We start from the raw sequence: 26,389 nt of genomic DNA on the forward strand, positions 1-26,389 counted from the left end.
GGATGTTTAAAACACTAGCATCTAATAGTTACAGAATTACTTATCATTACGATTTTGCTGGTATGTGTCGATAGAAAATAAATCTTGAATTTTTTTTAAATTTATCTTAAAAACAGAATTGTATGATATTTTATAGCTTTTTACTCAGTGAAGCATTATTTTAAAATGAATATTTTGGCAGTGCAGCGCTTTATGTTACCTGGATCTTCTCTGGTACACCTGTGCTGTCCATGCGACTGGCCACGTTCACCGTGTTCCCCCAGATGTCATACTGAGGCTTCCTGGCCCCAATCACCCCGGCAACCACAGGGCCAATGTTTAGACCTGAGAAAAGGAAATGAATAGAAAATGAGGAAAAAATACTCAACTACTAGCAAACAGTGATGCAAAAAATACAACTGTGGCGCTTATTCTTATATATCACTCACAGAATAAAAACTATTTATTCTAATGTCTTACAAAAACTTTATTTACCGTGTCAAGTTCTTTTACATTTTTAGATCAAGCGCTCTCCCGTAATAGAGTCTCTGAATATCAGTTCAGAAACTGACTCCACAGTTCCAACTCGACAGCTGCGTGTTAAATCTTTCTCGTCTGAGCGTTACTAGTTGGCTTCGCTTGCCGTCAATTACGATCTCACACCTCCTGCGTCACTGCTGGACGTACAAAGCAATAGTAGCACCTTTCTTTTTTTTCTCTTCTGCTGCCCACCTATTTTCATCTTGAAGTTGTTAAAGGAGTGTTCATTGATGTATTTCATCTGGTCCATCATTCTCATGGCGTAGTCAGCCAGTGCGCGGATATGCGAGCGCCCAACCTTGTCGTACGTTGAGTCATTGAGGCCGGAGGCCGCCATGTAGGTGGAGCCGATGGTCTTGATCTTCTCCAGCTGGCGGAACTGATCCTCACTGATGATCTAACGACAGCAGCAGAGGGAGGGTTTAATTTACCAGATTCAGTTCAGTTAACAAACCGATCCTTTATTTATTTATTTTTTTATTTCCTGTGCATTTTCAGAAACAAACAGCAACATACAAAATGTTTAGTATTCTTCAAGTTTTAGTTCTGAAACCCGCATTTAATCTACATTTTAAACATTCATATTATGTCAAATTTGTCTGATCTTGATCAAACTGTAGAAAGGAAAGAGACAAGCTGGGAGGCATCTAATGACTGAAGAGCTAAACATTTTTCAAGTTAGTCGGTGGACACCAAACCAGAGTGAATATTGGACTTCTACGTATCAGGTTGTAGTTGCTGTGTTGACTGAACTTTTATTGCTAGGTGTACCTTCATACAGCATTACAAGCTTTAACTCCGTATTATGTGGATGGGAATAGAATGAATTGATTGAAATCAGAAATCTGCTCATGTTACCGGGAATCAACAGAACATTGACCTGAGCTGATCCCACAGTAAGAGCCACAGATTCACATCCTCATACAAACACAGCTTCCAGCTGGAACTGTTCACTTCTCACCTCGTCGAAGTCAGCGATGATCTCGTTGAGCAGCCGCAGACACTCCACTCCCTCGTTGTTGGCCTCCAGCTCTACGTAGAACTCGGAGAAGTTACTGATGGAGGCGAACATGACCGCAACGCACTCGCACGACTGGTAGTAGAGCTCGTCGTTGCGGCGCTCGCGCTGCAGGAAGTGAGCAGCCACGTCTTTGGGCAGGATGTTGTGGAGCAGCCGCCGGTTATAGGCCTGCAGCTCCTCCATCTCCTCCTTCTCCTCTGTGGCCTGGTAAGGAGGTAATGACGAGGATTAAAGAATAAATGAAGACTGAAATCACATGGAGGAAAAAAAGTTGCTACTGTTGAGTAACCCAAGTGAAACATCTTTACTGTTGTTGGATGGATGGCCGTGAAATTTGGTCTACATATTTAAGATCCCCAGAAGATGAATGCTAATGACCTTTAGTGCCACCAGCAGGTCAATTATCCAGTAAAGTATCAACACCTTCAACATGAATTGGGACACGTTTTTGTCTGGATATTTAAGGTTCCCCAAGGTTATGCTGATCGAACATCCTGTCAGCGAGGACACAGTCACTGCTACTGATACTGTTTTTTACATGAACTTCACCGTCGAAAACAAACTAAATCTACTTAACTTTAGTTTACCTTAAAGTTTGGTTGGTTTTCTTTGAGCCTCACAGAGCTGTTGGTGCAGCTTGACTCTGCCATGTTTTATACAAACAAAAAAAGTGACAGCTGGAAAATAAAGATCCTCCAGCAGCTAAAAAGGTTTTTTTCTTCGATAAATAACTTGTTTATCCACTTGATTGGATTATCAACCACAGGCAGCACAGCCTGCTTGAGATGTCAAAGAAGCCTGGAACATCCCTGAAGAAATGTTCTTATTCTTAAATTAATACTTCACTGAAAATCATTTGATTATCAAACACACACACACACGCACGCACGCACACACACACACACACACACACACACACACACACACACACACGCACGCACACACACACACACACACACACACACACACACTCCTGACAGGCCTCTGAGAAGTTTGTAGCTTCTTCCCTCTGTGAGGACAAAGACTCTTCACAACAAAGTTGGATACACTTCTTCAATGTTAAGCTATTTAGTGTTTTATTGGTGAAGCAATGATGCACGAGGGAGGAAAATACACACTTTTTAGAGCCACATTTTGAGCCTGAAGTAAATGAGTATAATACTGAAAAAAAAGTTATTTAAATAAATATGACAGAATGCAATGATGCTCACAAAACTTTTGTTTTATCATATTTTACCCCACAGTAGAAGAGTAGCAACCCATTTATCTTGAAACACGGACAGAAAACCACAACAGGTTTTAACTTTTCAGTAATATTCACGTAAAATATACAAAACAAGAGGCACTTGGATTGCTTTATGTACTGATCACCATTATAAAAGAAACACGTGCTCAGAGACCTTGTAGTTTGTTTTCAAGAATGTGTCCATAAGGAACACTAGAATTACTGCCTCATGGTTGCATATGTCTCTGCCCGTCTGTGCAGACTTATATATGTTATGAAGACTGAAGAAATTTGGCCAATAAAGCTGATTCTGACAAAAAACAAAGCGTAACCGTGACAGTAAAAAATGATTCAAATTGCTGCAAAGAAGCGACAAATTCGAAAACGTGGATGCTTCACACACATCTCCAACCTGACAGCACAGAAGATTATACAATTACCACAGTTTCAAGTTGGACACCCAAGATTAGTGTCACCAATTCAGTATCAGACCAAATATGAAATAATGGTCACAATCTCCCCTTCTGTTCCATAGCTATGGTGTTGAATAATGGTCAGAAAAGGGGTTTTACAGAACATTAGGACAAACTTTGACCAGCAAAATCTAATCAGTTCATCCTTGAGTCCAAGTGAACCTTTGTGCCAAAATTTGATTCAATTCTCTGAAGGCGTTCTTGAGATATCAAGTTCATGAGATTTAGGACGGACAACCTGAAAACAAACTGCCTCCAACTACAACTGTCACCAGTGAGGAGCCATAAAAACATACCTGGCACTGAATGTTTTAACTTCAAGTGTTAAGAAATGCTACTTTATTAACGTGCAAATAAATTTAAAAAAGGGCACCAAGAATGTTTCCGCAGAATCACACCAACACCAACACCCACACACACACACACACACACCCACACACTGACCTGCAGCTTCCAGAGGAAGTCCAGCCTGGCAGTGGACTCCACCTGCTGGGCGTGAAGGTAGAGGGCAAGAACGAAGACTGTGATCACCACTGGGGTCATGATCTTCAGAGGAACTTTGGTGTCCACCACACAGCTGAAGGTCAACACACACACACACACACACACACACGCACACACACACACACACACACACACACACACACACACACACAGACATTAGTTTTATAACTGATACATGCAGGTGTTACATAGAGGTAAAGATAACTTTTGCAGGACCATTGTGACACAAAAAACAAGCTGCCCTCTAAATCTAGGCTCATTAGCGTTAGCATCTGTTGCCAACAGTTCATTATAGCTGCATTTGTGCCGGCACAGCGATAATGATGCTGTTAACTTAAAAACAGATGACAGAGGTGATGCTTTGAGTGTCTGTGGTAATAGAATTTAACATCAGTCTCACCTTGTTCCATTCAAGTGCTCACTGTGAGGGGAGGAACAGAGGTGAGCTGATGAGCAGTGAGAACATCTGCACACCATCGAAGATTTAAATAGTACACACACACACACACACACACACACACACAGAGGTAACAAAGAGACTCACGCAGCGTTGATGGCGTTGGCCATGACCAGCAGGTCCTGGTTGTCAAAGAGGCTCACTTTCGGCACCTCCATGATGAGAAGGTAGAGCAGCTCGATGAAGAGCATGAGGAAGAGTTTACCGATGCTGCTGACCTGCAGGAAGACGGAGCAGGCCAGCATGCTCAGGATCACACACGACGAGAAGTACTGAGGAGGAAAAACACGGAGAGGGAGGGAGAGAGAAAACATTTAGGAAGGTACATTTGTTTTTATCTTTGGTAGCCAAGCTTTATTCTGCATCGGTTCTGACTGAACACGTCACACCTAGAGGATGAGTTATAAAACACCTGATCATCCCACATTTAGACCACTTAACTGTTCTTCACTGCACAAACCAAATGTTAACATTTACAGCTGCAGTTAATCTCACCCAGCACCCATTTGTTCTGCTCTCCAAATAATATCACTTGCCAGAAGACTCGCATTAAAATCTTAACACAGTTACACACTGTTAGACGAGACACTCAATTTTTATCATTATATTTTTATCATTATGACTATTTTTAAATGCAGTGAGGTGTTGTTCTAAAAGCAATAAGGCACTTTACAGCCACTGAAGACATGTTAAAAGGAACATACTGCCTCATTTTAAGCAGGAATTTGACAGATCACTGGAAAAAAGTGTAACACATTTTAGACCTACTAAGCAGGACACAGTAGAAAGCTGCAATCTGATGATGTAATGTACAGTATTGCTCTCAAAAGTGCACTTATATATGGTAAATAAAAAATGCATTAATGTGTCATTTTCATTGCTCAATATTTTGACTATTGCTTTCTGTTTTAACTTTGTTGTACAGCAGATTCAGTTGCAACCGCTGTGTAATAAGTGTGATACAAATTCAATTTAAAGGGCTCTGATGTCACAGTCTTAATAAGTCTTTGACACAACTCTGACAGCCCTGAGTTGCATCAACATGGTGTGAACAAAGTGGTTGGGTGGTGTGATAATAATGCTCTTGAGATCAATACAAAGAAAATTGTATTTGATTCCTCTCATAAAGCTCCTATTGATATCCACACTGTAAATAAATCAAGCAAGGCTTATCAAAAATTAGCTGTAATGATAGATTATCTGGTGTCCTCAAAAAGAAAATACTGCAGTAATCTGCAAAAAGCAAAGAATTATTTTTCTTTGCTACCTTCGCTCTTTTGGGGCGAGTTTCATGAGTGTTTTACAGTACTGTAGTGGTGTCTGTCCACTACGTTAAAGTCAAAACTGCTCCATCAAACAAGAATCAGTTCAAAGATTGTTGGCAAACTCCTCGAGAAACTCTATGAATAAGCCTATAAAAGTAAAATATACAAATTATTACAATTAAATCAGAGATACAAGTTTCTACATGTTAATAAGGTTTGACTGAAGCACTATTTTGTGCTCAGTCCTAAAATTAAATATGGCATTTACAGCCAGATCAAATGTACCTTGATTGGACTTGATCAGGAGTTTTGTGATTCAAATGTTAAATTCGGGTATTTCTGTCAATGTTCAAATTCTTTGTGAAACTGCAAATGGAGCTGGTGGGATGCAAGAAAAAGTTCAAACTTGTCTGACAATAAAGTATCATCCTCACCATCATCAAATGAATAAAGTTAGAGTTGTTCTGCTCTGCTGGCATTTTACACTTTTGTGGCAGACTGGGTGGCAGCTTGTCTAAATATTGGGAACAGATGTATTTGATCCGTGCAAATAATCTCAAATATGTGTTGCTATTTTTTCCACCACAAATGCTCAAACTTAATTGGCTGTACGGTTTCATAAAAATTACAAACTTTTTAAAAGCCTCAGTTTGCAACAACTGCAGTAAACTTGTACCTGTTTTGCTTCATATTTACTTGCATATGTTTGTAGCACCTCACAATTTATTGTTCATAGAAACCATAAACTATAAACCGTGTTCTTTGTAACACCCTAGAGGGTATTTTAAATCAGAAATCACACACACACACACACACACAGAGAGAGAACAAGGCACACCTGTACCTCAGGAAAGCTGCAGATGAGGGCGTCCTCTCCACAGGGGTCGGTCTGTGTGTCCAGGCTGTAGTTGAGGAGGTGAGCGTGGCAGGCGTTCACGCTGTCCAGGCTGATGTTGAGCTCTGCCCGGATGCAGCTCCGCAGGTCGTGGCTGCTGCAGGTGAACTGAACAGGTTCAAAGGTCGGCGAGAGACAGGTGAGAGCAGACTCAGCAGATTCAGAATCAAAGGAATCAAGAGATTTTTTTTTTGTGTTTATGAGAGGAGTTGTTGATGTGAACTCACAATATTGATGAAAGCTGAAAGAAAGACGATGATGATGGTGAAGACACCGACCAGGGTGCTGTTCAGTCTGGACTGAACTATCCTCCTAGAAAGAGTCTGAAGGGGGACTGGGAAGATCTGGGAGCACAAAAGAAATCAAGAAGGCAGAAGGAGTTAGAAAGTGAGTGGTTATTACAGAAAGAAAAATAGAAACAAAAGAGAAATTTTTTTTATTTTTATTGGATTTACCTAATTTTTTAAATTTCTACTTGCAGCCCCTCAACAACAAAAAAAAAATCCTTAAAATACTACAGAGTTGGACCAGATGAAAGAACTTTGACAACACAAAAGTTCTCAAAAAGTTCAATAGATGTAAAAGATTCAAGTTCTTTCTGCAGACATTTTATGGAAAGTCATGGGGAAAAAAAGTTGTAAGAATCAGTGAGCGTGTTAGGGAAGAGAAAATACAATAAAATAATTATAGAGACAGCAGAAACAAATGTAACAGAGTTACAGTTCTTTCAGCGACTGATTCATTGATTGACCATCTGACTGATTGAAGTTTAATCTGATGAGGACAATACAGTGGCCTCCGTATTAGCTGATAACGCTTCAAATATACAGCTGAAGCTGTAAAACAGAAAAAGACATTAATTGCTACAGAGACTGTTTTTAATGAACTTTATTGTTAATTTACTAAAGTTTACAAAAACAAAACACAAGAGATTAAAGATACTTTACTGAATAATTATACTTTAAATCCTCCTCTTAAGGACGATGAAACATAAGGGACCTTTAGTGATGCCTAAATCACATCATAAACACACTGTTTACACAACCTGCTGTTCCAATTGTTAATTATAAATGCATCTCAAATTACCAGGATGACCAATAAAAAAGCCAGTTTTTTTGTACTTTTATTTATGATATTTAAATAGTCTGGTTTAAGGATGGTCACGTTAGTCTGGCTGTATATTGTTTACAGGATATGAGAGTGATATTGTTGCACAGGTAAATGACTAATTAGTTAAAACAAGGGGGGTATTTTTCTGCAAATCTTCTCGACTCAGCAAAGATGTTGCAGAAAAACTAAGAAAACCCTCTCTAAAATATAGATGAATATAGTCAGTCATACCACGTTTAGGGAAGTGAATAAGAGATGGAGCAACCTGTCTGAGACTCACTCAACAGCACCTTTAGATCAAAACTGGTGTGAAGTAAACAGGATTGCAACAGACTGTATTACTGACAGTATTTTGCAAAACCAAAAATGCCAGAAACTGAATTTTTATACAACCAACTGATCATTGAGATTGCTCATATTATCCGACCATTATCCATGACAAGTACAGGATCAAACCACAGCCTGATAGAATATTTAACAGATGTGTCTCTATGTTTGATACTGCAGCCTGGTACCACGCCAAAGTGTGCAATGCACCCGTCAGTCCACCGGAGGGTATCGTGTCAGTGTCACCTTATTGCCTCGCCTGGGCGCGAAAAGTACACGCATTTATGAGAAGGGTTGAAGAAGGAGGTCAGGTGACAAAGTACAAAGAGTGATGAAGTTTGCGAGGGAGGAGGTCGGAGGTCGGATGGATGGAACAAACATAGGACGTGCCACCCGGGAGACCGATGTTTGAGTTCACAACAAAGAACAAGCCAACTTGGATTTCTTTTAAGTAAAGTAAATAAATTATGGACAAAATGTAGCAGATTTAAAGTAACCTAGGTGACATTACTTCATTAGATAACTTATTTCAACCCAAACCATTATCTTTTAAAAACTCTAAACCTAAGTCACCGAGGTTTTTATGAATAGACGAGACAAAACTTGACATTTACATGCTGTCTTCTAGTGGAGTGACACGTGTATTACCTGCTTTGTCATTATATTGGGTTGGATACTGAACTAGACAGCTTCCCTTATATGTAAGTAAAGGAATAGGAACCAGTAAGGGAAAGTCCTTCTCTGTTTTCGATGACATTTCAGATAAATATTCAACAACTTATCACTTAGAAATGTCTTCGATCTGCACAAACAAAGAGTTTGTTTCTTTCATTATAAGCAGACACTTCTCACCCCAAAACAGCAGTACACAGCTGAGACGAACATGACGGCCGTCAGGATAATGAGACAGGTGATGAAGAAGCCGATCATCAGTCTGGAGCTGCAGACAACAAAGAGATGACATGTGATTAAGTACATACAATCTTTATTCCTGTCTTCTTTTAAAGGTTCTCTCTTTGCTTGACGATGACCTTGTGTCAATGCAAACACTGTGGAAGTAAAGCTTACATGCGTGGGTGTGACGGGAATGGTTAATAATAAAGAAAGGAGGAGAGAAGGTGTGAAGAGGGTAAAACTAATTAAGGAACAGAGATTAGGTAGGTAGGTAGGTAGGTAGGTATTTACTTTATTAATCCCCGAGGGGAAATTTTTTTTAAACACCGAGAGAGAGAAGAGGTGGTGAGGAGACGGTGTAGGAGGGACACCGAGGAGGACTGGGAGGGAAGGACTGGAAAATAAGACGAGGGGAGAAGTGGTGAGATGAAAGGACTGAGGAGAAAGGCTAATAAAGAGGCAGGTAAAAGAAGATCAATACTGAGAGATGGGCAGCAGAGATAAAACAAAAAAAAAAAAAAAGGGAGAGAAGAGGGATCGCTTTGAGACCAAAATCTGCCATTTTTAACCTGGTTGCTGCGCAGCTGTAATTATGCTGATTTTGATGTGATATTCTCTTTTATTACTCATCGTCTTTTATTACTCGTCTATTCAGCTATTCATCTTTATAACTCTGGTTCTCAGGCTGAAGACGAAGGAACTTGGAATAGACACAGTGAGCACTAAAGCAGGGTTAGTGAGGCTCCAAAGATTAAAGGCACTGAACATATTGTAAGACATGTAATTGATTAACTACTTACAGGGCTTTATTTACAAATTGACAAACCCACAAATGTCATCAACATATATCGAATCAAATAGCTACTAATACATGTCTATTAAGTAGTTAATAAATTACATGTCTTACAATATGTTCAGTGCCTTTAATCTGTATTGTCTATCATCATAACTGTCTTTGTTGCCTTTAAAGCATAATTTTGCTTAATTATAATATTATTTTTGTATATTGAGCCTTCATTGGCTTTACCATAGGTGTCACTGCTAAAATGAAAGGGCATGTGAGTTTTAACACCAAGTTGTTTTTACACTCAATCTTGTGGTGTTCTTCATTAGTTCCATCAGATTTTGACAACTCTGACTATATAAATGTACTTTTCCATAGTATGCTATACCATACTATAAAAAAATACCAAATCGGAACTTTTACTTTAATACTTTAACTATATTTGGCTGCTAACACATATATCCTTTTACTTAATTAGGATTTTTCATTCAAGATTTGTACTTGTAATTATGCATTTTTAACTTTTTTAACTGTATTTGTACTTTTACTTACGTGATCTGAATACTTCCTCCACCACTGTGGCATCAACAAAGACTTTGACCAAAATGACTATCCTAGGACTAAAGTTAAACCAGGACTAATATTTGATTCATCAGTAAGACCACACCAGGAGACTGTTTAAGAACTTGCCTTCTAGAAAAGAACTACCACCATTAGTTAACAACTTTATTCAACTTAATTATGCCCTTTGTTTCAAATTACAAACATTTTACAACACGTGCCTTATTAAAAAGTGCTACCTCTAAGTTTTTCTCCTGACTTAGGCCTTTACTCTTCTCTTATGTGATCACAGACATGCATAGGAACCAAAAATGATTCCTATGTAGATATCTAAAATAATAAAACCAAAGTTTTAGAGATAAAAGTTTGAAGTGTTAATTTAAAAATGTAAACGTCATTAATTGAACATCGTTACCTGTTCAACTCATGTAACAAAAAAATTGGCCCTGTACTTTAAAATATGCCATCCATCCATCCATCCATCCATTGACCATCATCCATCCATCCATCCATCCATCCATCATCCATCCATCGATCCATCATCCATCCATCCATCCATCCATCCATCCATTGTCCATCATCCATCCATTGTCCATCATCCATCCATCCATCCATCCATCATGCATGCATCCATTATTTATATCTGCTTCATCCTGAACAGGGTCACGGGGGGGCTCGAACCTATCCCAACTCACTTTAAAATATTGTCTGTGATATTTCATGTAAATTGTACTCCTCCACAACACAACCTCTGTTTGAGTCACTGTCGGTAAAAGGACAGTAATCAACAGGTGTGACGAGCCAAATATCTGTCTTCTCACATTTTTATAGTCAGGACTCCTGTTGGGACTTAAAATGTGTCAGTGAATAAATTATTTGGCATATGGTCTCTGCACTATTTCAAACAGTTGACTCACGGTGGCACAATGACGATCTGGATGAAGCAGATGAAGAGAAAGACGAGGGAGGCGCAAGCCACGTAAGCTCCAAACCTGGAGTCCACCTGTTTGGAGTACTGCAGGAGGAGACGAGGAGAAACAAACAGTACATCAACATCTCACAACAGAATTTTCTAACATTCTGTCACTGAGAAAAAACATTAAAAAAAAGGCACGAATCAATAAGCTAAACTAAAGGGTGAAACATCAGATTGGATCGCGTCCCTGCAGGAACAAAACTTGGAGAACACTTTAACACGATGTGCCCTGTGGTGGAGCGGAACATTTAACGTTTGCAACTTGCACTCAAATCCAGCATTAGTCACAAAAATTACACACGACTAAAATAATATACAAAATAAACATAATGAAATATAAATATGACAAGAAAAGCACTTGAGCATGTGATTATGGTATATCTGCATCGCAAAAACCACAGCAAACAGTTTTAAAAAGGAAAATGTTCAAATGCTGCTGGTTTTTTTTTCTTCCCAAATCAGCATTTGGACCTGAGAAACTTATATGATTAACTATAATAATATATAAAATGCATTAAGAATAATACGAGTAAAAGAAGACTTCAGACTTAACTTGGGGACTTGAGAATATGACTTAATGAAATACTGTTTTTGAGACTCATTGATATCGAAGAGCTGACATTTTCTGATGTTTTTGAGTTTCAGACAACAGCAGGTAACCCTCCATTGAACCTGAGATCGCAGATACAACTGAGGATCAATAAGGTAAAGAGGCTGTACAAGATGCTGGAGGCAAACTGGAGGCTCTCAAAAAGTCCTTCTGATCTGCTGTAAGTCTTCACTTCCTTCACCATGACCGAGAGAAAAGTGATTGAAACTTGAAAACAGGACTCAACTCCTTTTTCACTTTTCTCAAAGATTATTTTGTAACAAGCCCAACTCTAAGCTCTCCTCTCAGCCTGTCCCTCAATGTCCGAAGCAGTTTAGCTCCTCGTTCGCTCGGCAGCCATCTTTTCCCCATTTAAAGCCAACTTCCTCTCTTTCTGTGTTATACTTAGCTTTGACTGACTTCCTCAAGGGATAGAAAAGAGAGAGCTTTTTGCACAGGGAAGATTGCTTGTCATGGCCAATTATTTGCTGCTATATGGCTGGGTGTGTGTGTGTGTGTGTGTGTGTGTGTGTGTGAAACCCTAACCTTTTTCTCCAGGTCAGGCTCTCTGAAGGTGAGCAGGAACTTCTTGACGTGTTCAGAGCGCAGGCGGTCGATGCTGCGAGCGTCGATGGCCCGGCCCAGGAACTCGTCCACCTCGTCCTCCGGGTTTAAGTTTTCCTGTGTGTTTCTGAAATTGAAATGCCTGAATAAAACAAAATGAGACCAATTGACATTTACATCACAGGACGACTGAAAAAAAAAAAAAGGCTCTTTAGCTTCTGCTGCAGCTGAACTTTTACCACCAATCGCCTTAAAAACCTGCAACGAAGTAGAGTAGAATACACTTTTCACGAGATACGAACAACTATGAATTAAACAGAAGTCCTGAATAATGGCTGTGCGACGCAGTAACATTGAGGTAATCATATGCAAAATATAAAGGAGCAATTGAACCAAAAGACCATTGCTCCCCTCAAACCCAAACGACTCTGATAAGCCATTTCTACTTGGACTAATCACTGAGTGTCACCTTCACTGATTAAAATTCCCCGACCTTGTTGACCAGCTCTAATCAACTGATGGAGAGATCATTCTACTTTGATCACTGTGATTGTTGCTATTTATCTGTCAGCTCCAAATTAGCATATTTCTTAACATATTTTTGTTGGATGGGTTTTTAAGGTTTAGTACAAGCAAGATTTTTTTAGCATCACAGCTAGTTTGGTAGTCATTTGTGGTCAAGTATGCAACTTGCACGTGTGTGAGCACATCCACAATGAAAATGGAGTTTACAGACAGGTAAGAAAACATTTTCTGTGCAACAGTGAATCTTTCTAGGAATTATTTACTGGTTAATTAAACCGTTTTGTGTGAAAGCTATTGGGGCGGCTGCAGCAGTAAAACAGGCGCGGCACCGGTGAAGAGGGAGCTGAGCCGAAAGGCAAAGCTTTCCATTTACCGAGCTCTGGGTCGTGACCGAAAGAACGAGGTCGCGGCTACAAGCGGCCGAACTGACTTTCCTCCGTAGGGTGGCCGGGCTCAGCCTTAGAGATCGGGTAAGGAGCTCGGACATCAGGAGGGAACTCGGAGTAGAGCAGCTGATCCTTTGCGTCGAAAGGAGTCAGCTGAGGTGGTTCGGGCATCTGATCAGGATCCTCCTGGGCGCCTCCCTCTGGAGGTTTTCCGGGCACACCCAACTGGCAGGAGACCCCGGGGAAGACCCAGAACACTCTGGAGGGATTATATCTCCCATCTGGCCTGGGAACGCCTCGGGATCCCCCAGGATGAGCTGGAAAATGTTGCAGGGGAGAGGGAAGTCTGGGGCAACTTGCTTGGCCTGCTGCCACCGCGACCCGATCCCGGATAAGCGGAAGAGCGTGGATGGATAGATGGATGGATGTGTGAAAGCCAAATCAAGTATTGATATTTTATAGACTGTATACAAAAGTGGACGTAGCTTCTGGGTCTGAAAAATGAGGCCAATGCAGAAGTGCCGCAAACTGCAATACCACTGGGGACCACTAGAGGTTGGCTCCCAAAAACCTCTGGCTTCATAGACTCCCATTCAACTTCTCATGAAATACAAAGTCAATATTTTTTTTCAACAAGTCATTATGTTGTCATTCACTAAAGTCACTAATTTGTATTAGTTTCTAGTGCTCCATCTAAAAATACTCCCCTCATTAATGAGATATACTGACTCAAAAAGTGGTATGCTTGGGGGTGTTTCTGTCTGATTGACAGGCCCGTGGTGCAGTCGATTTTCCACTGTTGGTGGGTGGGTGTCCTCGGGTTCCCATATAAGATTAAGTCAGATCCACAACTGGCTTCTCCCCATTTTGTCCAAATATGGTCACTTCTAGGTCCAAAATAGCAAGATGATGACGGCAAAAATGCAGAGCTGCAGGCTTTAGAACGGTAGTTCACAAACCAATTGTTGATGTCATTCTTGGTTGCTGATTGGTCTGGTCATGTTTATGTTTAAATAACTTGAAAACATTTTGGTGGCCTTAAATTTTTGTCCTAATCCTTCGCATTAAAAGCTGCAATAAAATGGAAAAGAAGTATTGTTTAAGAGGGAAGCATTTTCCTGTCCTTAATGTCATGGTTTACATTCAGAGTATCTTATTGGTCCAAGATGATTTGCAGACAGCTAGCAACAGATGTCCTAACTACTAAGCTGTGATATTGTAACTAGTGATGCTTTCTAGTACAGGATGATGAAAAACCCAGTATGAACTTCCTTTTAACTCCAAAACCTGTCAGTCTGGATGAGAAGGGAGCTCTGCGCTGTCGCCCCAGAGTGGAGGCTGTCAGCTCGGACGCCCCGGCTCAGTGTGATGTCAGAACAAACTCACAGATACAGAGCAGTTTGGGAGGACAGGAGGAGGAGGACAGCTTCTCTCTGAAATGACAGTGCTTCTTTGATCACTGACAGCCTTTAGGTTAAACATCTCCTCCTCAATCTTTTTTTTTTTATATTCTGAATGAGACAGTTGTTCCTGCACCACAAAAAGAACATCTCTGTCTGACAGTGATAGACCACGAATGACAGCATCAGCTTTGAATTTAGCACTTTCTAAAAAAGAAAGTCAGAAAGAAATTCATCACAATCACAAAGACTGTTGTGCCGGTGGGTCATATGCTGTTTAATGACAACTACAAGCCTTATTCAGATATTAAACTTTAGGAATGGGAATCATTTTTCATAACAACATCAGATTCCAAAGACACCAAATCAATTGTGCCCAAATTTATGCTTTTAACAGCCACAAAAGCTGCAAAATTATTTCAATTGTAAACACAAGGAACCTCAAAAATCATGCCAACAAATGATAGAATTAAAAACTACAGCAATAAAGTGATCTCAAATTTAAACCAAACAAATTCTTCTACCTTGTTGGCGTGGTTAAATCAGATTTGAACCACTGCATCAAGTCTTTCCAATGCAGCGCCTCAACTTCAGACCATAGAGAAGAATACACTCTAACCAGATATAAAAACCAGAAATATCCCAACTGCTCCAACTTTTGCATTAATTTAAATCTGAAACATGTTCAAAACTGAACTGAAATCAACAGATTTATGTAAAATACAGGCCTCCACAAACAACTGTGTATGTGCTTTGTTTCTGCTTGTAAACCAACTGGTAAGTGTCTAATGGGTGTTTATAGCTAATGCAATTATGCCTGATTCAAATACAGATTTTTTTTTTTATCCACAGGATGTAAACAAGCTCTCAGCAAATGTATTTGAAAGACAGCAGAGGTGTAATTAGATCCAATGGACTTGTTGAAATAGTCCTACAAGCTCATTTGATCCAAACATTGATCTCAGTAACAGTTTCCCACACAGTAACACCCTGTGACTCAAGCATCATTAATTCAGATTTTCCACCTGACATTAACAGTTACGTTGCCTTTCAGTGTTTGTGTTTCAAAGTGTTCCACTGATTCTTCTTTTGTAGTTCCTTTTTCAAAGATCACTGCCTCCTCTAAGAGCTGGTGAAAGCGAGCCCCCTGAACCTTGGCACACGGACAAAAGATGAAACAAAGAGCAGGACGAGATAATAATGTTGAGGTACTCACTTGTCCTTGGGGTCTTCGAAGCCCTGCAACAGAAAGTAGCTGATTAGCTGAAAATGTCATCTTCTAGAGTTCCAAAAGTTTAACAGCAACACCTGGAAACTTTATTTTATTTTGTATTTCTTTTAAACCAACTCGGCTTCTTTTATTTGTCTGGTTTGATTGACAGGCTTGGGGTGCAGTCAAGTTTCCACTATAAGGCGGGCATAGTGTCCTCGGGTTCTCAGTCAGATCCACCGCTTGTCCAATTATGGTCACTTCTGGCTCTGAAAACACAATATAGCGACTGCCAGAATGCTAAACTGGTTGGTATCTCATTATATCCAAGGTATGCAGAAGAGCATCTCTGAACACACAACATGTTAAACCTCAAAGCAGATGGGCTACAGCAGCAGAGGAAAACAGAGTTTCACTCCTGTCAACCAATAACAGTAAACTGAGACTGCTGTGGGTTCACAAAAACCGAACAACAGTCTGATGAATCTCCATTTCTGCCTCTGAATTCAGATGGTATGGTCAGAATTGGGCGTAAACAATATGAAAGGATGAATCCATCCTTTGTTGTATCAAAAATTCAAGCGGGTGGTGGCGTAATGGTGTGGGGGAAGTTTTCTTATCACACTGAACATCATTTGAGCACCACATGTGGAGTGTCCATGACCGTGTCCATCCCACCATCACCACAATGCACCCATCTTTTGATGGCTTTTTTCAAAAGGTTAACACACCAAATCACAAAACTCATTTTTATCTCAGACTGGTTTCTCGAACATAACAGTGAGTTCACTGAACTCGTATGGCCTCCACAGTCACCAGATCTTAATCCAACATGAGACTCTCATCATGAAGGTGCTGAGTAAAAATCAGTGGAAACTGTGTGACGCTATCGTGTCATATCAGCTCTGAGGGGTGTTTCCAGCATCTTGTTAAATATACAATGAAGAATTCTGAAGGCAACTGGGGGTCTAACCCGGTGCTAGCAAGGTGCACCTCATGAATTGGCAACTGAACAAGCAATTTAAAGATCACTATGGGCTCTGGATGCTTGTGATGGACAGTTTTTCCAATAGTTTATAGACAATACCTGCAATTTCTCAGATTTAATCAACATATTTGTATAGTTTGAAATATTTGTTATCTGCAGCCCAACAAATTTTATTACTCATCGAAGAAAATATAGGAATTACATTCATTCAGCTGGTGAAAGTCAGCCAAGCATTAACATCGACAGTGATGCCCCCACAGTTTTCAGCATGTAGATGAATTCTATTACTAAATAACAAATGCATGTGATTTATACAACAGCATGTCGACTTTTGAGGTTTAAACTTCTATTGAACCTTGCTACAAATTATTTTCACTTCCCACATATCTTTATTTTTTCTAAGAAAGAAGCTTTAGCCCATCAATTATCCCTCTGATTGCAGCTTGTTCAACTGAATAATAACAATCGACTGCAATGCTGGCATTGTGATTTTGAAAATAACAGTTATCGGAGGGCCTGATGACATAATGATTAGTCTGAGCCAAAGAAAACGACAGTAAGCGTGAAGGGAATTGTTCCTGGTGGCTGGAAGCAAATGAACAGGAAAAACAATGATGTGTTTGTCAGCTAAAACCTAAGATACAGTGTTTGAGTCAAACTGGGATTTGTACCGTTCATCCATTCTCTGCACAGCAAGAAACAAAGATCAAGGTTAAAGGGGGAAAAAAAAGGCAATTGTGTGAATAAGAAGTTGTCTGCCCTCTTCTAGTTCTTGAGGTCAGATAAAGGGATAAAAAAATTTTTTAAAAAAAAGGTGAAATAACAAAGTATCAGTGTTGAGTCAAAACAATTCGGATGCATTTTACTTGCTTTTTCTCCTCCCACAGAGCAACTGAGTGAGAATTAAAAAAAATTCATAACCAAACAGTTAAGAAACAGACGAAACCCCTTTATTTCTATTTTATTACAATATTCGTTCTTTCTATTCTTTTCTGTTAGAAAATGTGTGTGCCAAAAATCATCAGCCTTGCTGATTCTCCCTGGATTTGTATCATTATAAAATCTTAAATAATCATCAGTTGCTGTCTCTTTGCTTCTACTCCATTCACAAACTGTAATCTGTTCCTGTCATTAAATTCTTACACTTTGGTGTCAGGTATTCCAACTTTGATGCTGCAGAGCGAGCTGAGGCGTCTCTCTAGCTCCCTCTCGTGGGTTAACACACAAACGTCAACGCTAAAGGAACACAAGGGAGCTCAGCACTCTTTTACATTTAAAGACTAGAACAGACAGTACAAGTGTAAAAGTCCTGGATGACTCACAGTCCACTGCTCAACTTCATCTGTCTCTGAACAGACAGAACAAAAGAGAACATCGGTCCATAACAACCCAAAAATGGTCTCTCATGCTCTCTGTGCACTTCTACAACTTGCTATACCTTCAGAGTTTGTCCTGTGATTAATGAACAGTGTAGAGACGGAGAGGGAGCATTCATATTTTGCCGAAACTTTGAAAGCACTGTGACTCAGGGCGTGAAAAATAACTGACACTTTGCTGACACACTCATCTGATATTAGCAAAATGAAAACAAAAAAAACCACCACAGTCGCTGATGTGATGTCAGGACGAATAATTGAATGTACTCATCCAGGACAACACGACATGAGGCTGTCTCTATGCTGAGCAGTTGTTGCTGTAAATGCCAAAAGTGCCCATTGTAAATCAGTTTGACATGACTTCATAGTTGTTTTCCAGAGGTGATGTGTTAGCGTGGTTGAAGTTTCAGTAGGTGGCACTCTTTTTCTTTGTCTGTGCGGTCTGATAATGCCACCCACCCACTTGTTGCTGCATTCTCTCTAAACAGAGCTGTAACGCTGCTGTAGAGCCACTCAGTGGATCACATTAAAACTAATAATGATGGAAAAATATATTTGATGTAGAAATCCATGCACGTCTCACTTAAAATTAAAAAAAAAAAAATCTAATTATCGACTGTTTTGAAGCAAGACGTGCAAAACATATAAGGGTCCTTCAAAATAAAAGCACAAAATAATAAAAAGCTTTTTTTTTAGTAGCGTAATGCAGTGTCTAACACGTCATACAGTGAGTATTGTATAATCTGTCACAGCTGTGTTTCTGTTGCAATCTGATCAATCTGATCATATGTAATCTGTCAAAAATCCTTCCCTTCCTTGTATTTTAGTGGTGTACAGATCAATACGGAAATATCAAAACTTCAAACTCGAAAGTTCTGCTTTAGGATAGATTCTCATATTAAAAGATATATAACTAAACTCAGTAATTAGGGGTAAACATTTTGTTATGATAAACAAGGAAAAGCAGCCACCATATCACCAGAATCAGTCTAAATAATACCCGGTAGAAAGGAACTACTTCTCCTGCCTGTGATATTCATACGGGTCTTTCGTGTCGATGATGGCAGGCTGCAAACACTCATGTGTGGACCTTTTTGAGCTCTGAAAAAGCAACAACGCTGTATGTGATGTATGTAAGAGAACTGTGGTGTACTGTGGCATCATCACAAACCTTGTTAAGCATCTGAAATTTTATCGCAGTACAGATGATGAGAATAAAGGTGCCGCTAGAGCGAGACAGACTTCACTCTCAGAGTCCTTTGGCAGTGGCATGAAATATCCAGGTAGAGAGAAAGAGTTTGGCGAGTCATTCAAGTCATTCAGAGAAAGTCATTCAGGCTTCAGTTTTAGTCATAATGCTCAAACAACGAGAGCTCTCCGCATTATCAAGATCACAAAATGATGTTTCATTCAAATTGATACAAATGAATAGTCCAGCTAAATAAATAAATATGGTTATGAAGTAAGTGGTGACATTAATGCTACAGTAAATCATCGATATCAGCCTGGGTTTTACTTAGTACTGCATCATAAAGGAAATCAGTGATATCACACATCAGTACTGTATTTTATTCTCCTCACACACAGTATAATGATTGCTTTAAACATCAAAAGGGAATTTGCACATTTGTCTGACATATACAGGGCTCCACCGGGCTGTATTCATAACATTACATTGAAGTCATTTGGCAGACACATTCATCCAAAACAATTTATAAGGAGTCTGTTCAGCCTTCTGACAATCAAGAGCCAGATATGATCAACTCTGCTTCCTATATTCTGACAGCAACCTTTACAGGGGCATTGCCGCTATGCTAAAAGTGCACTTATATAAAGCTGCAACACAATAACAATATCCCTCTGGATATATCTTTAAAACTCCACACCACAACTGTAATGCAGGTTACAAATATGTCCCATTACATCTTATTACCTTTATGCACCCCCCCTAGTTTTGTTCATTGTTTGTTTCTCTCTCACAGTTCTCTATGCTCACGTAGTAGTTGTGCTTTTTCTTTCTCCACCAACAGTTTATTGTGTTGGATCTCTATGCTGTTCTTTTCTCTCTTAGTCTCCTCTCACCCCAAGCAGTCGAGACAGATGGCTGTCCAGCTGAGTCTGGTTCTGTCTGAGGTTTTTCTTCCTGTTAAAGGGCAGGGAATTTAATGGGTTTCCTTTCTTTAATGTTGTAAGGTTCTTTTGTAAGGACTCTACTATGTTAAGTGCCTTGAAATAATGTGTTGTAATTTGGCATGATACAAATAATACTGAATTGAATTAAGCCTCAGGATGCCACAGAAAACTCAAGCTGAGTTGTGCTCGCTACGAAGAGAAAACTGGCCTTAATGTGAAAAGGAAAGGCTGAAGTTCCACTTTAATTTGTGCTTTTGTGGGTATTACCAGCCAGGTTTGATATAGTGTGTGTAGAACAGCAATAGAAAACGTATAGAGAACTGTGCATGTGGCCGGGGCTTCCTCATCCTCTTCCCTATAATAGATTCACTGGGAGAGGTGGGTTGACTGTTGATATGAGAAAAAACACCAAACTATTCATCTGTGTGTGAGATATGGGTCTATCACTTCACTGAGTGAGTCAGGGTTTGCGGGGTCAGCTCAGCAGGGAGAGTTCCAGTATGTAAATAAAATGAATCTGGATGCGGTCACATCACTGCTGCTGCTACATCTCTCACCTCCCTGTGGCTGCCTACATGTTGCTGTCGTCCCCCTGCCTGCTCCTGAGAGCCTCTCTGAGCCAGGGTGAGCTGTGAGAGGAAGAGTGTGCCGCTGCTTAACAGCACTGCAGATCAAATGACTATCAAAGGCATGTTGTCTTCATCACCAACTGAGAGCTGAGATATCTGCAGGAGAGTCACTCGGCTGTGGCATTCAAATGACACTGGCAAGCAGGTCAGGACACTTTTAATCTAACGACGATCATTTTTAAAATATTCCTCACCATCCTCTTCATCTCCTTGGAGACCTGGTTTCCACCCAAATGGTTGTAGAAGGGACGGTCGGTCCAGTGGCCGCTGTTGTGGGTGACAGAATTGGTCCTCTGTCGGTTCATTTTAGCAATCATTGCCTTTTCTTCTTTCTGTCAGACATAAAGATGCAGAAATGTGTTAAAAATACATGTACAAGATTGTGTTTAGTTTGACATCAAGTAAATCAGCTGACAAATTGACCTCGAAGAGATTATGATGATATTATTCATATGCACTGTAGTACCCTTTTGAAGGTTTTATCTTTGTGTTTTTATATTTTAAATTATTTTCTACTGCCACAGGTCGCCTGGTTCACTCAGTGTTTCCATAATCAAAACAAAGAAAATTGAATCACCTTTTACTTTCTTTGCTCCCCACCTGTGGAACAAACTATAGGTCTGCTATCACAGTCATCTCATTGAATTCAGGGCTTTAAAGTCTATTATTTTGCTGAGGCTTTCAAGTTAAGCAAATATATAACTGCAATTTTAATGTCTTGTACTTCTATGTATGCCTCTATACAGGACATTAATCTACTTTTTTTTTTTTTTTTTAAATTTAAATGCAATTTTAATTTCTTCTTGATAACTTACTTTTAAAGTATTTCTGTAAAACACTTTCAACTGCCTTGTTTTTCTTGTTGTTTTGTCTTTTCAATTTATTTTTAACATATGCACTCTTTCCAGAAAGAGTGTACAATAATGTCACTCTGGATCTCTAAATCTAGTGACCTTACAGTTAAAGTTTTTAATCAGGACATTTTCTACAGGAGAAATACGCTTTTATGTAAATTTTAGTAGCATGATCTATAGATCAAATTACAGCTGAACACTGTAAATGTCGTTGTCTAAGGCTGAGAGAAGGAATTTTGCTCACCTCCAGGCTTTTTGGAAATATCAAGAGATGGATATCTCAAAAATCTGGGCAAACAGAGTAGGAAAGTTCTTCCTGACGATTATTGAACATTTATTTACACCTTATACTGTGAGAAGAAAAGGGTAAAAGAATCCACCAACTGTAATACTCCTATGGTCATGATAAATAAGCAGTTTCTGCTCCTGGTGTTGTGCTGAAAGGTGGTTTCCGGAGATGCGATCTGCACTATTTTATTCCCTCCAGATCTGATATTAGCAGCACTGTGTACTGGCTCTAGGATGTATTTGAAAAAGATTAAAAAAAATAAAAGGTAACAGAAATAATTCATCTGCACAATCTTCCTTCTATCTCCCAGCATTGGCAGTAAAATGAGAGGACAATATCACTTCACATGACATGTTATCTATAGTCACAGCTTGTGATATTGCTGGAGGACAGAGACAGCTGATGTGAGGCTGAAGAAAAACGTTCCAGTCATAAACAAACTCAAGCTCATGCTGTGAAGTGGAGATGAACTCTCCTGGAAACAAAGTTCACACAGGATGAAAATCCCACTTTATAAACAATGATAAGTGCAATATGGACAGGCTGTGAGTATTCTAAAAGATAGCTTCATCAAAAACAGCATTTTAGTGACTATGATGTATGAAAGATGTCACATTTGTAGCTTCAAAATAATTTAACACTAACAAAAGGAAAGTTAAATTGTATTTTTAAGCTTTAAAACAAATGTAGTATCAGCCCTCAGTTTCATATTCAAATTGTGTCTAGGTAACGGAGTTACACATATGTTTATACCATGTCATTTTCTTACAATGAACTTTTTAAGAAAATAGTATAAATAGGTTTTACCCAGATTTTATATTCCTAACCAACAATTTTTATTGGCATAAAATGTTTTACGAGGGAGATGACAGCTCAGACATGTTTGCACTCTCAGAGAGTGAGGAAAATAATTGGGAAAATGTAAAATGGTCAAACCACAGAAAGTCTGCTTTGCCAATGAGCAAGGTAACTTGTATGATCCCTCCAGATTACATCAACTGTTCTTTTTCAAAATATGAAATCATTTAACGATTTTTTTTTTTTTTTTTTTTTTAAATAAAACTGAAGTAAATGATGAGGTCAATGTGTAAACTGAAAGGGCTCACCGTTATGAAACGACAAAGCATTATTCTTCACTTCTTGATGAAGCATTTTAGCCTCTTTTAGTTTATTGGTTTCACTCACTGGGAACATTTAGCAGCCAATGAGCCGGGTATTTTTTTTCATCGAGACCAAACCAGAACAAAAAGGAGACTGTAAAGATGGAAAAATATTGTGTCCTTGTGTGTTCTTTATGTGTAGTGTTTGCTAACAATTTAGACATATTAATATTTCAAGCTGAAATGTATCTTTGTATGTTTGTACTTTGGTTTTTAAAGCTTCAGTGTGTTGGATTTAAGGGGACTGAATGGAAAAAAGAGAATATAATATTCATAATTATGTTTTCATGTTGTTGTTTTTTAGCTCTTCATATCTACACAGGGAGAAAGTCCTCTTCCAGGGAACGTGCCATGTTGCACCGGCTCTGGAGTAGGACTTTCATGTTTTTTTGCAAGTTTTGTGGCCACAGTAGATTCAATTACATGCCTGGAAGAGGAGGATGAGCCAAGCTGCAGTCTGCCACCGCACCACTAAAGCCTACACACTGGCTCTTAAAGACTAATGAGAATCGTACCCTTTTCTGACTGCAGCCCACAATGAGGTAGGTATCTATGTTGTGCTTCTTCAGGTAGGCATTTCTTTCTCCTCCTGCTCCCGCTTCCACATCGTAGTCCCCATTCAGATAATTCAAAGTGGCCTTAGTGATATGGATCCGCCTGAAACGAGAACAACAAACATGCACACACATAAATGTACATTATTTAGATATTGTATATTTAGATCTACGTCTCTATCAGCAGTTTATACAGTTTTAGCAAAAAAAACTTTTAAATCGTCTCAACTTGAACATAATGGGAGAGACATACCCGGCTTGGCCCCCAGCTTCCATCTGATTTGCTAGCGTGACATCGTTGGACCAGACGTCAAACTGCCACTTCCTGAGTCCCAGCACCCCGCAGTGGACCCTGCCACTGTGGATGCCCACTCGCATGTTCACATTCACCCCGGTCACCTCCCGCACCAGCCTGCAGGAAACACAAAACAATCTGCTGAGTGCTGATCTGCAAAATTATTGTTTCTAATGTCACCAACTTTCTTTGCTGATACACGTTGGTGTTGAGTGTCCCAGAGATCACTGATTGTTTTCAGCACTGTGATATCTTTACACTTGGATACTTGATGTTTCCATAGGTGCTGCTTTTTCTGTGCAGTGAATGATAGCCCAGATTTAGCTAGCAAGCCAGATCTTCTTGTCTTTTAATCACCAAGTACATCACTTCTTGTGCACTGGACAGTTTTTATAATACAGGAGATATCAAATCCAGGTGTTTGAAAGGGTCTGTTTTTTGGGTTACACAAATAAATGCAACATTTTTCAAGATATCTTTCAACATTTGAGTTCCACTAACATCCATAAAACCGAAATCTGCTTGGTGATATACAAAAGACAAAGAAAATATGTTTGGATTTAGGTGAAAGGACTAAATCTTTTAAAGGGAAAGTTCCACATTTTGGGAAATGTTGGCTGCCGACGGTAGCGTTATATTTACTATAGAGACATGACAGTGGTACAAATCGTCTCATCTAACTCTTGGCAACAAGGAGAATATGTTTATATTTTGGCATTATGTCAAACTTTTCCTTTGAGTAATAGCCTAGAGCATGCTGAAGATGGGGTCCTCCCTCAGACATTTGCTGTTCTGAACAGGATAAGAAGCAGAAAACAAATGGACAGATGGACAGATGAAGCTATAGAGGCAACAACAGCAGAGTGAGGGTATTCAGCCAATAAAAAGCCTTGAGGGCCATACAAGCCCTTCAGAGAATAAATAACAGACATGTCACATCCTGATACAACCAATCAGGCTCAAGCTTCGACCTGTTTCCTTAACTCTAGTGCACAACAATAAAATCAGATAGCAGATGTTGATCTTGCCCTCTGAGGAGCTAACATGTGATAAAACACTGGAAGCACAAGTCATCTTTGGATGTGTAATGGATAACAAATGATTTACTTATGAAAGACATAACAGAATTAGTTATTCCTATAAAATAGAACTAAAACCAGAAATCTGGAAACCATCCATTCGTTTATCCAGTGGTTGTTCCTTTGACTGTCCAGCTACTGTAGAGAAAATACTCTGATACAAACTAACAAGAGCTTCATCAGCATTTGAAATATTTAGTTCTGTTGAGCAATGATGTCATGATAACTCAGGAGGCGACTTACGAGATGGCCTCTATCATGTCCATCCCCATCTCCACACAGCAGTGGGCGTGGTCAGCCCTCGCCTCCGGCAGCCCCGACACACAGTAGTAGCAGTCTCCCAGGATCTTGATCCGCAGACAGTGGTTCTCCTGTCACAGGAAACAGGAAACAGGAAAGAAGAACTTACTTGAAACATACATCACCTTACAAATGAAAGAATTTACTTTGGTGGGTTTCAAAATGACTTCACGTTACCCTTAGGTAGTGAGGTATGACCTGTGGGAGTGTGCTGGAAATGGATTGAAACAAAGATGTCTTGTACAAACCATGACTACGCAACTCTTCCTGCCATGTTCAGACATCAAACTTTAAATGGTTTCGGTTATTTGCAGATTAATGTCCCACTTGAGGTAAGAGAGATGCTGATTCTGTGGCTCATTTGACCTCGGAGCTAAATATTAAGTGATATGAAGATGAAGATGAAAATGTGTTACATGGAAACAGAAAGCAGGATTCCTCTAATAACGGGATGTTAGCAAAGATTTTACACGTTAGCTTCAGACCATCAAAGATCTCTTAACAGTGTGTTGGACAACAGCATGTTTTGTGTGTGTGTGTGTGTGTGTGTATGTGTGTGTGTGTGTGTGTGTGTGTGTGTGTGTGTGTGTGTGTGTGTGTGTGTGTGTGTGTGTGTGTGTGTTGGGGGATCCTTCGGGTTTTGTAGAATACTGTGTCTCATGATAGCCACCTGAGTATCTCTAGCACATCGCTCTGGGGAAAATACAAGACGACCCAGTGTGTCAGGAGCACTGTGTACTGTGTGTGTGTGTGTGTGTGTGTGTGTGTGTGTGTGTGTGTGTGTGTGTGTGTGCGCGTGTGTGTGCATGCACGCACACAGAGACAAGGTACATCTGGTGTGGACATAAAAAAGGTCAGTTGCAACCTTCCTGGTTTATAATGCCATTATGTCCAGCTCACTCATAAATATTGATTAGCACATCATTTCACCTTTCATAAACAAATGACATACATTGAGCATTAGCTGGACAAACAATGAGGCTTCTGGTTAGAAAAGAAAACGATCAATATTCATGAATGTGCTGTGGTTCAGATATTAGATATGTG

At 39.6% G+C, this 26,389-nt stretch overlaps 1 protein-coding gene across 4 annotated transcripts in view; it reads right to left on the reverse strand.

Moving 5' to 3' along the window:
* adcy5 (adenylate cyclase 5) overlaps positions 1 to 26,389 on the reverse strand; it is a 93,296-nt gene that overhangs the window by 5,721 nt on the left and 61,186 nt on the right. The window contains exons 5-20 of one of the 4 annotated variants that reach the window (XM_069154985.1): positions 25,286 to 25,413; positions 23,922 to 24,080; positions 23,630 to 23,771; positions 21,006 to 21,143; positions 15,692 to 15,714; positions 12,147 to 12,291; positions 10,953 to 11,050; positions 8,649 to 8,736; positions 6,587 to 6,703; positions 6,309 to 6,467; positions 4,287 to 4,471; positions 4,143 to 4,163; positions 3,683 to 3,815; positions 1,481 to 1,744; positions 712 to 916; positions 200 to 324 (exon numbers count right to left, since the gene is read on the reverse strand). In XM_069154985.1, coding sequence (XP_069011086.1) covers positions 200 to 324; positions 712 to 916; positions 1,481 to 1,744; positions 3,683 to 3,815; positions 4,143 to 4,163; positions 4,287 to 4,471; positions 6,309 to 6,467; positions 6,587 to 6,703; positions 8,649 to 8,736; positions 10,953 to 11,050; positions 12,147 to 12,291; positions 15,692 to 15,714; positions 21,006 to 21,143; positions 23,630 to 23,771; positions 23,922 to 24,080; positions 25,286 to 25,413 — 2,130 coding nt within the window. Of the gene's footprint in view, positions 1 to 199; positions 325 to 711; positions 917 to 1,480; positions 1,745 to 3,682; positions 3,816 to 4,142; positions 4,164 to 4,286; positions 4,472 to 6,308; positions 6,468 to 6,586; positions 6,704 to 8,648; positions 8,737 to 10,952; positions 11,051 to 12,146; positions 12,307 to 15,691; positions 15,715 to 21,005; positions 21,144 to 23,629; positions 23,772 to 23,921; positions 24,081 to 25,285; positions 25,414 to 26,389 lie in introns of all 4 variants that reach the window. The other 3 variants (XM_069154984.1, XM_069154987.1, XM_069154986.1) reach the window with 3 other exon arrangements.

This window comes from Embiotoca jacksoni, unplaced genomic scaffold (genome assembly GCF_022577435.1).
Source record: "Embiotoca jacksoni isolate LCO1_2020_lvr unplaced genomic scaffold, fEmbJac1.0.p SCAF_2, whole genome shotgun sequence".
NCBI classification, from domain to species: Eukaryota; Metazoa; Chordata; class Actinopteri; family Embiotocidae; genus Embiotoca; species Embiotoca jacksoni.